The 14,911-nt window shown below is 59.1% G+C and overlaps 1 protein-coding gene across 1 annotated transcript in view; it reads left to right on the top strand.

Annotated features, from left to right (window-relative positions):
- QSOX1 (quiescin Q6 sulfhydryl oxidase 1) overlaps positions 1 to 14,385 on the top strand; it is a 42,309-nt gene extending 27,924 nt beyond the window's left edge. The window contains exons 7-12 of the mRNA XM_012649668.1: positions 776 to 910; positions 2,659 to 2,788; positions 5,971 to 6,093; positions 7,180 to 7,327; positions 10,554 to 10,733; positions 12,754 to 14,385. Coding sequence (XP_012505122.1) covers positions 776 to 910; positions 2,659 to 2,788; positions 5,971 to 6,093; positions 7,180 to 7,327; positions 10,554 to 10,733; positions 12,754 to 13,520 — 1,483 coding nt within the window. The 3' untranslated portion in view covers positions 13,521 to 14,385. The remainder of the gene's footprint in view (positions 1 to 775; positions 911 to 2,658; positions 2,789 to 5,970; positions 6,094 to 7,179; positions 7,328 to 10,553; positions 10,734 to 12,753) is intronic.
- The last annotated feature ends 526 nt before the right edge of the window (positions 14,386 to 14,911 follow it).

Raw genomic sequence — 14,911 nt, 5'->3', positions numbered from 1 at the left:
ATTGCTTGTGGCGATGGTGCTCTGAGCCATCTGCTCGTCCGTCAGCGTCGGGCCAGGACGGCGGAGCGGAGAGCCTGTGGCCCGCCACCAGCTCCCCTGGGCACCCGCGCCGCCGCTGCCCCTGCGTTTCGCATTTCTCCCTCTGGGTGGCCCCGACCCGGGTGTGCGAGAGGGAATTCGTGCCCAGGAGATATTTCTCGCCCTTGAGGACTCCTCTCTGTTGGAAGAGAGAAAGAAATCGAAAGGATTAGCAAAAGATTTGAGCATTCTGGTGGCTCTCTGTGGTCAAGGCTATCTATTTTTTAAAATCACACTCCCTTGACTTCCTCGGGGAGTAATGTCACCGCACAGTATCTCCAGCAAGCTTGTGAGTGGGCAGCTTTCTCGAGGCCAGCTGCTGTTTGGGGCCCGAGGTCGGTGAGGAAGGTCGTCGAAGGCAGCCGTTCCCGTCCGTGGGCTCTGCCAGGCGCTGCCTGAGCCAGAGCGCAGGGTGGCGAATCCTCAGGCCCTGCTGCTTTTCCAGATGGGGGTTCGACCGCAGGCCGGTGTCAAAGAGGCTTTCCTGACCCACATGTGCAGTGATTAGAAAGGTTAAGTGAGGCCCGGGTGCCCTATTTTGGCCTCACTGGGGGCACGATGGAACCATGTTCAAATATTTCCTAATGGACATTTCTGTGGGCTGAGCCACTCCGCTTCCTCTTCTGACGTTGTTTAACTCTGGGGTTTTGTTCTTCCAGACTCACTGCCTCTCCTCTGTGGTTCTCTGCCCTCACAGGGTGGTGGAATCCAGGGCCTTCTACACCGATTACCTGAAGAGGCTCGCTGGGCTCACCAGGGAGGCTGCCCGGACCACCGTTGCGCCCACCACTGCTAACAGCATAGCTCCCACCGTTTGGAAACTCGCAGATCGGTAAGGCCACACCTGGTGCTCGCGTATCCCCCATCCCAGCCCTTCCTGTGTCCACAGACCCCCCGTTTACAATCACACTCTCTTGTTCATTCCTGTGCCCTGTCATAGATTCAGCACGTGCCCTCCTGAGCCTAGACCCCCACCCCTCACTGAGGGCCAGGCACGCACAGGGGCCTCAAAGGTGCAGGAGCGGCGGCAGTTAACTGGCTGCCCGGCCACTGCTGACTATGGGTGGGGGGAACAGCATCTGCAGTTACCCTTCGTGATGGAAGCAATGCTTTGCAGTGCCTGCGGTCATTAAGCTCATCTCTGTTCAAGAACAAGTAGAATCAGCTTGGACGGATACTCTGAGGCCTCCAAACCAATTTCCCACCCAAGCCGTTATTTCCTCAGCAAATATTTTTGAGTACTCACTATGTGCGAGGCTCTGTAAACACAGACATACAGAGGACATAGGTAGGCCCTGCTCACACAGACCTTACAGTGCCCTTCACAGCATCCCTTCTGGGAAGGCAGCTAACCTCACTTGAATGCTTCCAGTGTCAGGGAGCTCACCACTTCTTCAGGTAGCCTGTATCGCTGTGCATAATTGTAAGCATAAGCAAGCTGCTCTCTCTGAGGCTCCTTGGTTTTCTCTTGTGATAGACTTCCTGCTGGTGGGGCAGGGAGACAGAGCCATAGACTTCTTGCTTTGGCACCGGCTGCATACCAAATGGAACTATGGGACCAGGGAGCTCAGAGCTGGTCAGGATGGTGGCCTCCATGAGGGGCTGCATGAGAGAATTGGAGAGGTAAACTGAGGCCCAAGGACACTGAGTAGAGCACAGAGAGGGGACTTGGCCCTGAGAGGGGAGCACAGGCAGTCCCAGCGCTCACCCTGTCATTGCCTGTAGCAGTTGTCTACGACCTTGGGAGGCAGGCGGGGCAGGTGTGACTCGTTCGTTGTACAGGTCAGGTAAATGGGGCCCGGGGAGGTCACTGACCTGCCCAAGCTCACAGAACTAGCTCACTGTGGAACCGAGTCTAGAACCCAGGTCTGGTGGGCAGGGGTGGAGCGGCAGCCAGCACTCAAGGCTCATGCCGTCAGAGCCCTGAGCCTGGACCCCAAGTAGCGTGATGGACGCGGGGCGGAGCAGCCAGCATGGAAACCACAGCCCTTCCCGTCCTGTGGGGAGGTGTGACATGGGGCCTGGCAGCTGTGAGCACGTCAGCACTGAAAGAAATGCAAACCCCACTTCCCTTCCAGCGCCCACCCCCCAGTCCCCAGCCTTGGGCTTTCAAAGAGGGCCCAGCTTTTCCAGAGCCATGTTGTGTGTATGTACCTACTGGTCCGTTTGTCCCTAGAGGGTCTTTGCTCAGAAGTGGCCTGATTGGTGAGCCACGGGCTGGCCCTGGGCCTGAGGAGGGGAAACCCCTGTCCTATGCCAGGAGCTGCTGAGAGTTTTACATTTGTGCTTTTATTAATATTTAATCACCTTAGCAACCTTCTCGTGAGCAATGTATTAATATTATTATTCCTGTCTTACGAATGAGGAATCGAGGCTCAGAGAAGTTAAGCAATTTACACAGCCAATTTACACAGTCACACAGCCAATTTTTGGCAGAGGCAAGTGCTAACTTACAGGACACTGTGACCATCAGCAGTGCCCCTCCTCTTCTCTCCCTTTAGCCCTGGATGCGCCTCCCCGCCCAGCACCCTCCCCATGGTTAATGCCCCTTTGCCTCTCTGCCTCCCTCTGGCTCCTCAGCTCTAAGATCTACATGGCTGACCTGGAATCAGCGCTACACTACATCCTGCGGGTAGAAGTGGGCAAGTTCTCAGTCCTGGAGGGACAGCGCCTGGTGGCCCTGAAAAAGTTCGTGGCAGTGCTGGCCAAGGTAAGCAGGGCCATGGCCTCTCTTGTCTGTGCGATTCCACTTATGATCAGTGTGCGTTCCTGCAAGCTGGGCCCACGCTAGCCCTCCTCTGGGAGCCCGTGGCCTGGCCGGACACCTGGACCCACAGCTCTCCCAGTCCACCATGGGCTGCCCCCGTCCAGCCTCAGGCGTACCCCACACCAGCCCTGCACTACCAGGGACGACCCTGCCCCACGCAGGGGGGTGGGTGGGACACAGGACCAGGGACCCTGACACCTGGGGATACTCTGAGCTGGTTCAGCGACTGTGGCTCTGCCCACAGGCCCGAGTCCTCCCCCTCAGTCTGAGCGCCAGAATGTGGCATCTCTCTCCCTGCCATGGTCGTGGGGAAGCAGGAGCCCTGGGATGCCACGGTGAAGGAGACGATTTGTTTCCGAATCTCCTTTCTTCCCTCCTAGTCTGACCCAGACCCCGGGCCCTAGCCGTGTCCTCCTTCCTTTGTGGTTTCCTGGGAAGGTGGCTACTCCATGAAGGGCAGCTCCTTCTTGCCTGATGCCTGTCACACGTTTAATCCTCTTACCTGCTCTGCAAGGTGACAGATATCACCCCATTTAAGAAGCCCGGGGAGCTCAAGTGACCTGGGGTTGCCCTGGGTCTCCCAGCTGGAAGATGTTCTGGCCAGGCCTGGACTGAGCGCCCCGGCTGCAGAGCCCGAGCTGCTTTGCCCACTGCTGCCTCCCGGAAGGCGAGGGGGGTGGGCTGCCTCCTGCTTGTGCCGTCCCTCTCTCTGGCTCCAGATCCCGCGCCAGTGCCGCCCTGCTGGAACCGCCAGCGAGCCCTGCTGAGTCAGACACAGGCTGTGGTCGCTGCAGGGGCTGGCTGCTGGCTCAGCCTCCCTCAGCCCTGGGGGCTGGGGCTGCCTCGGGAGCAATTTGTGCCTCTCCTTGGGAGCTTCCTGCCAGCCTGGGCGACGTTCCCCACGTCATCTAGTCCTGGCCACGAGGCCACACTGTCACATGCATGCGTGATGACGCTGAGAGGGCCTCATGAGGATGTCATGGTCTAAGGCAAGACAGCCTTTGGCCCCTCGCAGAATGAGCCCCTGTTCTTGAGCCCATTGCCACAGTAGAGACCTTGCCTCAGAGACCGAGAGCGCCAGGTCCCCACGGTGCAGTGGCCTTGGGCTGGCGGCCTGGAGACTCAGAGGGAAGAGTCTAGAGTGGCCGATGGGTCCCCTGAGCGGTCCCCACTCCTGACTCCTGAGGAGAGCCCCCAGCGTGCTTTCCGCCTTCCTCAGACAGCCACCCCCTGCGTCCCAGTCCCTCCGAAGGAATCACCGCAGGGAGGTGGTTTCTTGTGTGCTGCTCGCATCTCAGCCGTGCTCCAAGCTGGCTCTTTGTGTGGCCCTAGTGGGGCTGTTTGCAGCCAGACAAGGGGAAAGAATGAAAGCCGGGAAATCCGTGAGTGGGGCAGAGGCGTAAGCGCCCCTCTCGGCGGCGCCTGCTGGGCTGCCACCTTCTGCAAGGCCTGGAAGTGACTTGGTGGTGAAGGAGCCCTCCTGCCGGAGCCGGGGCCTTCGGGAGGACAGGGCTGGCGTGGAGACGGGGCGGAAGGAAGCCGGGGAAGCCCAACAGCAGGAGCAGAGGGGCCTGGGGGGCATGGCTTGAGCTCTGCCCACTCATCCCCGGAGACTGCAGAGTCTTCTGCCCTGAGTGGTAATGACAGTAGCAGCTGCCATTTCCGGACAGACTCTGCAGCGTGCTCTTTGTGTATTAGCTTATTTTTATTTCTCATAACAAACTCCAGAGGGTGTGTTCTAGTATTATGTCCATTTCATAGACGAGGAAACAAAGGCCCCGAGGTGAAGCGCCTTGTCCAGGCTCCCCTAGCCGTGAGCGGCTGAGCTGGGATTTGCACCCACCTCTCCTCCGGCCTGTGCACGGCGCTCAAGGGGCACCAAAGGCCTGAGGGGGAAAGTGTTTGCCTGCCGGCTCAGCCCTGGAGAACTGCCAGCTCTGGGGGTGCCCGTGGGGAGGCCCTCTGCAAGTCGCCGCTGCCCTCCCGCCCCCCCTCTGCCTGCTCCTGCTGTGAGCGGCTGGCCAGACTGGCCACTGGGTGGCGTGCGGTCACCAGGCTGTCCTCGCTCCCTGCAGTCCAGAGCCCTTGATCCATCTTCCGGCTGCTGCAGAGCCGGAGCCTCAGAGGCTCGTCAAGGTGCCGCAAAGGTCAATGGGAAGTGCTGACTTCCAGCTGTAAATTGGGGGCTGCCAGCAGGGAGCGTGGCGACACAGGGCTCTTTCCAGCCACTGCTCACTCTGGGGGAAACTGTCCAGCCCCTGAGGTTTGATAACAACGTGGACTGGCTCTCTCAGAGGACTGGATCTGTTAGCAGGTTTTTCGGTTTAGCTAACATTCCTGTCTCCAGTGGCCTTCTCACAAATGTTTTTCTTTGCTCTTTTTTCACTGTAAGTTTCTCAGGGTCGTCGTCCTGTCCACCTGCCTCCTGGGGGTTTTATCTGACCTGCTCTGCTGCTGCAGCCCTTTCTCCCGCCTCCCGCCCTGTGTGTGCACATGTGCACGCGCACACGTGCACGCACACACGTCCTCCTCCCTGGAGCCCTTGTGGTTTTAAAGTGCTGATACTAATCAGATTTGAGTTGACTTATTGTCAAAGTGGCTTTTCCTGCTCCTCAGAGACTACTGGGAGTTACCATCAAGGTCTGGATCTTGGCTAGAAGCCCCTGGCCTGGCGGGTCCCACGGGCAGCCCACGGAATACAAATGAAAGGTTTTTTGCCAGCCCAGCCCGGCCAGCCCGTCAGTTGACAAGTCAGCTGCTCTATCAGAAGATCACCTTCAGAGAGAACCTGTGGCCCAGGGTCCCAGCAACCTTCCTCCCAGGGTGGCACATGGTCGGTGGGCTGCACGGGAGCCTGAAGCCTGGACATGGGGAGACCATCAGGGCCCAGTTCCCATTGGAACCCCCCCTTCCCACCCCTGTCCTCTAGCCTTACCAGGGGCCTAGAGCAAAGGTAGGGAGGAATCCACATTTGCGTCCTAGACAGGATAGACACCCTGGTGGTTTGGGAACTTTCCAGAAAACTGCCTTGGCCTACTTCTGCATAGCCCCTCCCCTCTGCAGGACTGTGGGACTCTGGGGGAGTTGCTTTTCGCTCTCCAACTTCCGCTTGTTCCTCCCCACAGTACTTCCCTGGCTCGCCCTTAGTCCAGAACTTTCTGCACTCCGTGAACGAGTGGCTCAAGAGGCAGCAGAGAAAGAAAATTCCCTACAGTTTGTTTAAAACTGCTCTGGACAACAGGAAGGAGGTGAGTGTGGGAAGCAAACGATCTCCTCCCCATCGGTGATATTTAGGGAACGGGACAGGTTGACAGTGTAATCTCTGACCTGCACCGATGTGCATTCAGGAAGGAACCAGTGATCTTACACTGTTCCATTAATAGTTAATAAGCTATTTATTGAGCTATGTGCATTTAATCCTCATAACATTAGTAGAAGACAGATGTTATCCCCATTTAGCAGCTGAAGAAACTGAGGTTAGGAGAGGTTAAACAACTCATCTGAGATGATGCAGCCGGTAAGTGGTTGGGCTGGGATTAAAAACCAGTGAGACACCAGAGTTTGGTTTTTTGTTTTTGTTTTTTTTTTTTGAGACAAAGTCTCACTCTGTCACCCAGGCTAGAGTGCTGTGGCATCAGCCCAGCTCACAGCAACCTCAAACTCCTGAGTTCAAGCGATCCTCCTGCCTCAGCCTCCCAAGTAGCTGGGACTACAGGCACGTGCCACCATGCCCAGCTAATTTTTCTATTTTTAGTAGAGACGAGGGTCTTGCTCTTGCTCATGCTCGTCTCGAACGCCTGACCTCATGCAGTCCTCCCGCCTTGGCCTCCCAGAGCGCTAGGATTACAGGCGTGAGCCACTGTGCCTGACGGACACCAGAGTTTTTAACTACTGCTCCGTGCTGCCTCGGGCACGTGGTGCCCCTCGGCACGGCTGCTCTGGCCCCCACCAGGGCCCCTTTCTGGGCCCCTGCTCCTGCTGCTGTTGGCAGAGGTGGCCACTACAGCCAGCGGAGGTGCAACACCTTGTAGACTGGTAGGATTTCAAAACTTGAAAGGACCTCGGAGATCAGCCCTCTTGTCTTAGAGATGGGGAAGTTGAGGCTAGAACAGGACGTAACTTGACCTGTGTCACAGGTGTTCAGATCTGCTGCTCCTTCGAAGGGAGGAGCCAGTGGCAGGGAAATGCCACCTTCAAGGTGATAGACTGAGCAAGGGACCTCCTCCCTCTGAGGGCTGTGTGCTGGCCTTTGAGCCTCCTGGAAGCGTCTCTCCTCCCTCTCTCCCATCCTTTTCCCTCTCCGTATCCGCACTCACATTCCTATGTGTCCTTAGGGTGCTGTTCTTGCGGAGAAGGTGAACTGGGTCGGCTGCCAAGGGAGTGAGCCGCATTTCCGGGGCTTTCCCTGCTCCCTGTGGCTCCTCTTCCACCTCCTGACCGCGCAGGCAGCTCGGCACAAGGTGGACCATCCACGGGAGAAAGGTGAGTCCAGGGCTGTTCCCCTGCCGTGCCTCAGACCCTGCTGTGTTCCGCCCTCCACAGGGACAAGGGAACAGGGCAGCTCCCTGGAACGGACCCACTGGCTCCCTGCTGCCGGCCCATACTTAGGGGCTTGGATGGAGACAGGCTCCGGGCTCCCTGCCGCAGGACCTCTGCATCCGCAGCTGGCCACAGGCGACCAGCAAGGGCCCAATCTCGGAAGGGGGTGGGCTCGGAGAATTCGCCCAGTCCTGTCCTCTGCCTCTGGGCCAGTGCCCCCTCGAACTCTGGGGCATGAGGCCTCTCCCAGCTTGCTCAGGACTCACAGCTTGCTGTGTTCTCAACGTTCATGAAAAATTTGTGATTCTATTTTTATACTCCTATAAAGAAAAGAAAACCGACATAGGTGATACCACGCACTTTGAATAATTGTGTTGCATTTCCCATCGAAAAATAATTTTCTAGGAGAAGCCGGGGAAACATTTTCCCTGCTACCCAGTTCCCTCCCCAAACGGCACGGCTGTGCTCTACGACCCACGCTGTCTCACGCCTGCTCTTAGCCGCTGAAGGCGTGGGCGTCCCATCAGTCCCTGTACCGAGGAACCAAGTTTGTGTCAAGCCCTGGCTCAGCTTGGAGGGCAGATACGAGGTGCAAAAGGGGCAGTGCACACTTTCAGTGACCGTCCAACGTGAGGCAGGGTGGGCAGAGAGCTCCCTGCAGCGCACCAGGTCTGAGGGCCACGGCGGAAAGAAGGATGTTCGGGCCGAACAGAGGGCACGCTCGGTGCTGTTGGGAAGGGGCACGGGGCTTCCCAGGGGGTGAGCTGAGAGGCGATGGGGGACTAGGGATTCAGAGAGGAAGAGGAGTATCCCCGCCACAGGGAGCAGCCTGCACAAAGGCAGAGTGAGTCAGAGGCGCTGCCAGCCGCGGGGGAAGCTCGAGTGGGCCGGTGCAACCAGGCAGCACCGCAGGAGCCCGGATGAGCAGCGCCTGAGATGCAAGGTCCTGCCTCCCGGGGCCAGTGCTGCAGGGGCAGGAGACAGACAGCAAACACAAACAGATCCCTCCAGGCATGAGGATGAGTGCTGTGGGGAAGACAAAGCAGAGTGGCGTGGGGGGGACTGTGTCTAGAGAGGGTGGGTGGGGAAGGCTTCTCTGAGACCCACGCAGGGAGAAGCGGGCAGCCTGGGCACCTGGGAGGAGAGCCTTCCAGGCTGCGTTAGCGTGCTGGGGCTGCCATGACACATACGACAGACATTCCCATCTCTCGGCTCTGGAGCCCAAAGTGCAAGGTGTAGGGGTCAGCGGGGCTGGCTTCTTCCGAGGCCTCTCTCCTTGGCTGGGAGAGGCCACCTTCCCTCTGTGTCTTCAGGTGGTCGTCCCTCTCCCCGTCCGTGTCCAAAGTTCCTCTTCTTGCAAGGACACCAGACATATTGGATTAGGGCCCACCCCGATGACCTCATTTTACCTTAATGACCTCTTTAAAGACCCTGTCTCCAAACACAGCCACATCAAGGTACCAGGGCTTAGGACTTCAACGTACCAGTTTTGGAGGACGCAGTTCTGCCCATAACACAGGCCCAGGGCCAGCAGTGCAGACAGCAGGTCTGGCCTCTCGGCAGCACCGACACAAGGCTGGCGTGGCCGAGTCTGGGAGGGAGGGATGGGTTTGGGTTTTGTGTGATGAGAAACCACTGGTGAGTTTAACGGGGGAGCGACACAGACAACGGGCGCTTTAGAATGGTCGCTGGCTGCTCGGTGGACAGCGGGCTCTGGTGGGGCAAGGGGACGGGGTGGCCAGTTAGGAAGCTGTGCACATGGTCCTGGAGCAATGGTGGACTAGAGTTTTGGGGGGGCCCGTGGAGGAAGTGGTCAGATTTGGGGGTGTTTAGAGAGCAGAGCTGGTAGGACTTCATGGTGGATTGGAGGAAGAGTGTGTGGGAACCGGGACTCGGGGGGGGGTCTGGGGTCGTGGGGCCTGAGCATCTGGTGGGACGATGGTCCTGTGAGCTGAGGAATGGGAAGGCTCGAGGGGAGAGGTGGAATCGGTGGTCTTGTTTCGTGCCTCCTAGACATCCGGATGGAGATGTGCACATGGGGTCTGGGCTTCTGAGGAGAGGCGCAGGATAAGAGGTCAGCTTTGAGGTCCCTGGCATGTAGATTACAGTTCAAGACACGGCACTGGATGAGCTCCCTAGTGGGGAGGTAGAAAAGAGCGCTGAGGATTGAGCTCTGGGGCGCTGGAGCGTCCAGACCGCTGCAAGGAGTCAGAAGGAGCCGCCACTGTGATTTCCACAGGGCCCCAAAGTAGAGTGTCGCAGCTGGGCGCAGGCTGCTGGAGGTGGCGCAAGACGAAGATGTCTCCGTGAGAGCCGTTTCCGTGGACGATGGAGACGCGGCCGGGTTGGATTGGGCTGAGGAGAGAGGAGGAGGCAAGATGTTGGAGACAATGGGCGGGAACGGGGTGTAACTGGTCAGAGAGGGGATTTTGTTATCGTAATGGAATAATCCCCTGTGTAAGGGAGACACCGATGGTGCAGCTAAGAAAGAAAGTGTCCGCAGGAGTAACGTCCTGGAGGAGGCGAGAAGGCGTGAGCCCCCGCCCAGGCAGTGGCAGGTGCGGCCTCCTGGTGGGGAGGTGGCGCCTGGGCCGGGGCAGGCGTGGCGGGCGTGGGCACTAACCTCGCCAGGAGCTACAGCGAGCAGGGTGCTGAGGTCCCTGTGGATGGAGGGGTGAGAACAGGAGACTGACCTCTAAAGGGGGGATTGCAGCGGCCGGAGAGTTTGGAAGCAGCGGCAGCAGCCCTGAGGCACGGAACAGGGCAGAGAGAAGGGCTCGGGAGGGGGAAGCCTGAAGCAGGCGGGCGGAGGAGTGTGGGGCTAGAGCAGGGCGCTCTCCTGCCCTGTCGCAAGGAGCCTGAGTGTCTTGCTGAAGAGTGTGGACTTTGTCCTGGGTGTAAGCGACAAGCACCTGGATGAGTAGCAGAGAAGGAGAACTGGGTTTAGGAGTTTGCGAGGAGATGGGGTCACCTCCGAAGCAACCCTGGCAGGTAGAGAAGTAGGCGAGGGGACACTGGGCCTCTCCTTGCGTGGGCTGGGGTGTGGGGCACCCGCGTAGGGGTGACCGCGGCGGGGCTGGGGAGGACAAGGCGACCTGTGGAGGGAACGGAGGTGGGGCCGGCAGGGGCAGGTGGCCTGAAGGTGCATGGCGTCTCCTCTGTCCTGCAGCCCAGGCCCAAGAGGTCCTCCAAGCCATCCGGGGCTACGTTCGCGCCTTCTTCGGCTGCCGAGACTGCGCGGGCCACTTCGAGCAGATGGCCGCTGCCTCCATGCACAAGGTGGGGAGTCTGGACGACGCCGTCCTCTGGTTCTGGTCTTCCCACAACAGGGTCAATGCCCGCCTCGCAGGTAAGGAAGGGCCGCTTCCAAGGCTGGAGTCACCTACAGGGGAGGGGGCGGTGAGGGAGCTTTGGGGTCTTGGGCCAGAGGTGGGGGAAGGGACACTCATTGTCTCATTAGTAATATCCCAGCCCTGTCAACCAAGCCAGTATCACTAGACCCCTTTTCTAGATGAGGAAACTGAGGCTTTGACACATTAAGTCCCTGGTGTTCCAATGCCATTGCTCGCTCTTCTGCCTGCACCAGGGCCCCCCCGCCGCCCCACTCTGGCTTGCTGGGGTCCCTCTCCTGCTTGCTTTTTGGCTGTTGGCCCCTTACTCAAACCACTATGGAGGAGAGAGCTGGGATCCCCCGCCCCACCACCCCGCAACTCCCCAGAAGGGCCTAATGACAGAATGCACTGGAAGACAGGACCAGTCCTCCTGGAAATACCAGGGACCGTGATTCCCCCAGGGGAGGCCCTGTCTTCTGCCCTTCCTCGCTGACAGTGTGTTCTTTTCCCCACGCGCAGGAGTCTGATGGGCCCAACAGGCAAAAGCATTAAACTCCAGGGACAGCGGGGTGGGGAAGGAGCCATCTGTGGACAGGAGGCGGCTTGTCTGAGGGGAGGGGAGCACAGCCCTCCCAGGGGTGGGGGCTGGGCGGAGCCGAGGAGAGACGGAGCAGGTGGTGGTCCAGCGCCTGCACTTGGTCCTGGTCTCCTGGGGCCTCCTCGTGGACTTTGAAAAGAAGACACGTGCCTGTCTTTTCCTCCTGCCCTTCCCCCCATGCCCCCGCCCTGCCCTGCCACCAAATGCTCCATTTGACCCTCCAGCCCCATGACCTCGGCAGGCTCCCAGCTGCCGCTGGAAGGCCAGGAGCTGGGGTGTCCCTCCGAGGGCCAAAAGCAAGGCAGTGCCTTTCTCTCCCTGGTGGGGGCCTCTCAGAGCAAACCAAGAGTTAGCAGGTACTGAGTGCTCACTTTTTGAGGCCTGACTCTTGGAATGTACTTGCTGCCCACTCCCCAAAATAACCATTGTGACTTCTGTGTCACTTGCTGCTGCTGCTTGTGGTCAGTATCTTTTTTCCCCTATTAAAACCTTTAGAACAGGCACTTCCTACAAGAGGGATGGATGGGCTGGCTGGTGTTCCCTGGCTGGCCTGGGGCTCTGCCTAGAGCTGGCCCAGCCACTTCCAGACCCTGCTGAGCATTGCCAGGCCTCCCCACACCCGCTTCTTGGGGCCCACCCCTACCTCCCGCCTACCCCAGAGAGCTGCAGTTGGCTTGAGGAGGGTACCTGTGGAATTACCTGGCATAGCTGATGTTTGTTTTAAAAAGCATTTTCCCCTACGCCTGTAATCCCAGCACTCTGGGAGGCCGAGGAGGGAGAATAGCTCGATGTCAGGAGTTCGAGACCAGCCTAAGCAAGAGCGAGACCCTGTCTCTACTAAAAATAGAAAAAAATTAGCTGGACAGCTAAAAATATATATAGAAAAAATTAGCCGGGCATGGTGGCGCATGCCTGTAGTCCCAGCTACTCGGGAGGCTGAGGCAGGAGGATCGCTTGAGCCCAGGAGTTTGAGGTTGCTGTGAGCTAGGCTGACACCACGGCATTCTAGCCCAGGCAACAGAGTGAGACTCTGTCTCAAAAAAAAAAAAAGAAAAAGAAAAAAACATTTTCCCTTTACTTAACAAAAGTAATATATTTTCACTGTATACAATTTGGGAAATTTCAGAAAAATACAAAAAGGCAACACTAGCAGACCATCCAGAGATGGCAAAACAGACTATTCTGCAGACCATTCTCCTCGCCATTTCCTGTGTCTGGTCCCAGGGTATAAACTGGTGGTAAAGTTGGCAAAGAGGCCACTGGACAGTGACTGGGAAGGAGCTGTTCACACTCCCTGGGAAGCCGCAGAGTGCTGGGCGCTGCACGTGGATAGAACCCTCCTCATCCTCCTTTTCCGCGGCGCTGCCATCTGTTGAACACCCACCATGGGCTGGTCTTTCATCTGTGCTTTCTCACGTCCCGTGTGCTTCCCTCCGCAGGCGCCCCCAGCGAGGACCCCCAGTTCCCCAAGGTGCAGTGGCCGCCCCGCGAACTCTGCTCGGCCTGCCACAATGAGCTGGCGGGGGTGCCTGTGTGGGACATGGGCGCCACCCTCAGCTTCCTCAAGGCCCACTTCTCCCCAAGCAACATCGTCCTGGACCCCCCTCCAGCTGGGCCGGCCCCCCGGAGTGGCACGCAGAATCTGACAGCCACCCCAAAGCTGGCGCTGGGAAGCCTGGAGCTGGAGACTGGGAATTCAACTCTGGGCCCTGAGAAGGCTGAGGTGGCCAAGTCCCCGGGAACCACCGTTCCAGATGTTCCCACCGAGAGACCTGAAGCAAGTCGCACCCCGGAGCTTCATGCCGGCTCAGACCAGGGGCCCCCCGAGCCCGCCACAGAGCTCCAGGGGGGTGACAAGCCGGGGCAGCCGCGTGTTCTGCGGCACCTGAGCAAGCGAGACTCAGGGGCCGCGTTGCTGGCTGAGCCGGGGGCCGAGAAGAACCGCCCCGGGGGCCCTGTAGGGCTGAGGAGAATCGGCCGCAGCTCCAAGCAGCTGGCGGACGTCCCTGCCTGGGAGCTGGAGGCCCGAGCGCAGCAGGGCCGTGGCCGGTGGCTGCAGGTGCTGGGAGGGGGCTTTTCCCGCCTGGACGTCAGCCTCTGTGTGGGGCTCTACTCCCTTTCCTTCATGGGCCTGCTGGCCTTGTACACCTACTTCCGAGCCAAAATGAGGGCTCCGAAGGGCCCTGCTGGCCACCCTGCAGCCTGAACCACCCAGCTCGGGAGGGGCCAGAGCGGGAGCTGCCACCCGTGGGGCCCTTCCAGCCCCCGCCCCGCCCTCCCCTCCCACCCCCTGCTCCTGTCCAGCCTAGAGGGGTGGGAAACCCAGGACAACCAGTGGCTCCAGTGAACCTTCTTGGGTCTGTTGGGAAGGACAGTCCCATAGACACAAACGACAGGAGCAGGGGCCAGATTCATTTGATGGCACTGAGCAGGGTCGCCGCGGGCAGAGAGCTTAGGGAGCCTCAGCCACTGGCCTCTGGGCACCAAATCCCATTTTTCAGCTTATTCGAAGTCCTGCCCCATTCTCACTGGAGCCTCAATCTCTCCTGCTTGGTCTTGGCCCTAAATTGGGGCAAGTGAAGCCAAAAGAGGGTCCCCTGGGTGGGGTGGGCTGGAGTGGAACTCCTTACCACATTCTAGGCCTCCGTCCACCCTCTTTCCTCCTGGACACCAAGAGGCCTTGGCACCAAAGAAGGACAGACCACCTCTGGCCCTCTGTGGCCTGCCCAGCCTCCAGCTACACAGATCTCCCTGGTGGGATTCGGCTGTGGGGGTGGGGGAGTCTGGAAGCTTCTGGGAATCGTGCCGGTCTCCCAGGTGAGGCAGGCGATAGCTGCTGGGCTGTGGGGTGAGTGGCTTGGCGGGACCTGGTGCAAGACCTGGCGAGGTGGCGCAGGGAAGGGTGTCGGGATCTGCAGTGCCTTGGCTCTGGGCTCAGCCATGAGAGGTAGAGGGAGGCCACAGGGAAGAGGTGGCCGCACTGAATGTGCTCTGGCTTCTCCCCATTGAGCTCTACCCTCTCTGAGCTGGGTCTTTTGTCTTTTTATTTTGGTCTCCAAAGTAGATGCGGACAGAAAAGCAGTCCGCAAAGTAGTTTGGCTGTGGAGGGTGCTGGGCTGAAGATAGCAAGGCAGGTGTCGTCCCCAGGTGCCGCCTCCCAGTGTGCAGAGGTCGGGAGGGCACAAGGGGAGGGCAGCCTGTACACACGCGGAATTCCCACTCTACCCCACTGCTTGGTAGCCTTGTGGAATAAATTATTTTTGTTAAGGCAAGCATCAATGTGTTCTTAACTTGCTACTGGACGGAGTGTCCAGGTCTGGACAGAACGCGCAGAGACCAGCCCCACCCGGGACCTGGCCAGGCGCTCCCCCAGCACACGTGGCTCCTGGCTGCAGGCGAGGAGGCATCCTCCCGACACCCCCAGAGCTCTCCAGGCCCCAAGCCCCCTGCAGTCTCCTTGTGCACAGGGCACAGGCCGCTGGGATGTGGAGCCCCTCCTGCCTCCTCCTGCTCTCTCAGCCCAGCTGCAGCGCCTGGCCCCCCTCCTCTCCTCCTCCAGGGTGGGGGGCTTCTTTGCCAGAGCACCCAGGGAGGAGC

Source organism: Propithecus coquereli, unplaced genomic scaffold, assembly GCF_000956105.1.
Source record: "Propithecus coquereli isolate 6110/MARCELLA unplaced genomic scaffold, Pcoq_1.0 Scaffold300, whole genome shotgun sequence".
Lineage (NCBI taxonomy): Eukaryota > Metazoa > Chordata > Mammalia > Primates > Indriidae > Propithecus > Propithecus coquereli.
The sequence above is the reverse complement of the archived record's forward strand: the minus strand, read 5'-3'. Positions and strand labels throughout refer to the sequence as shown.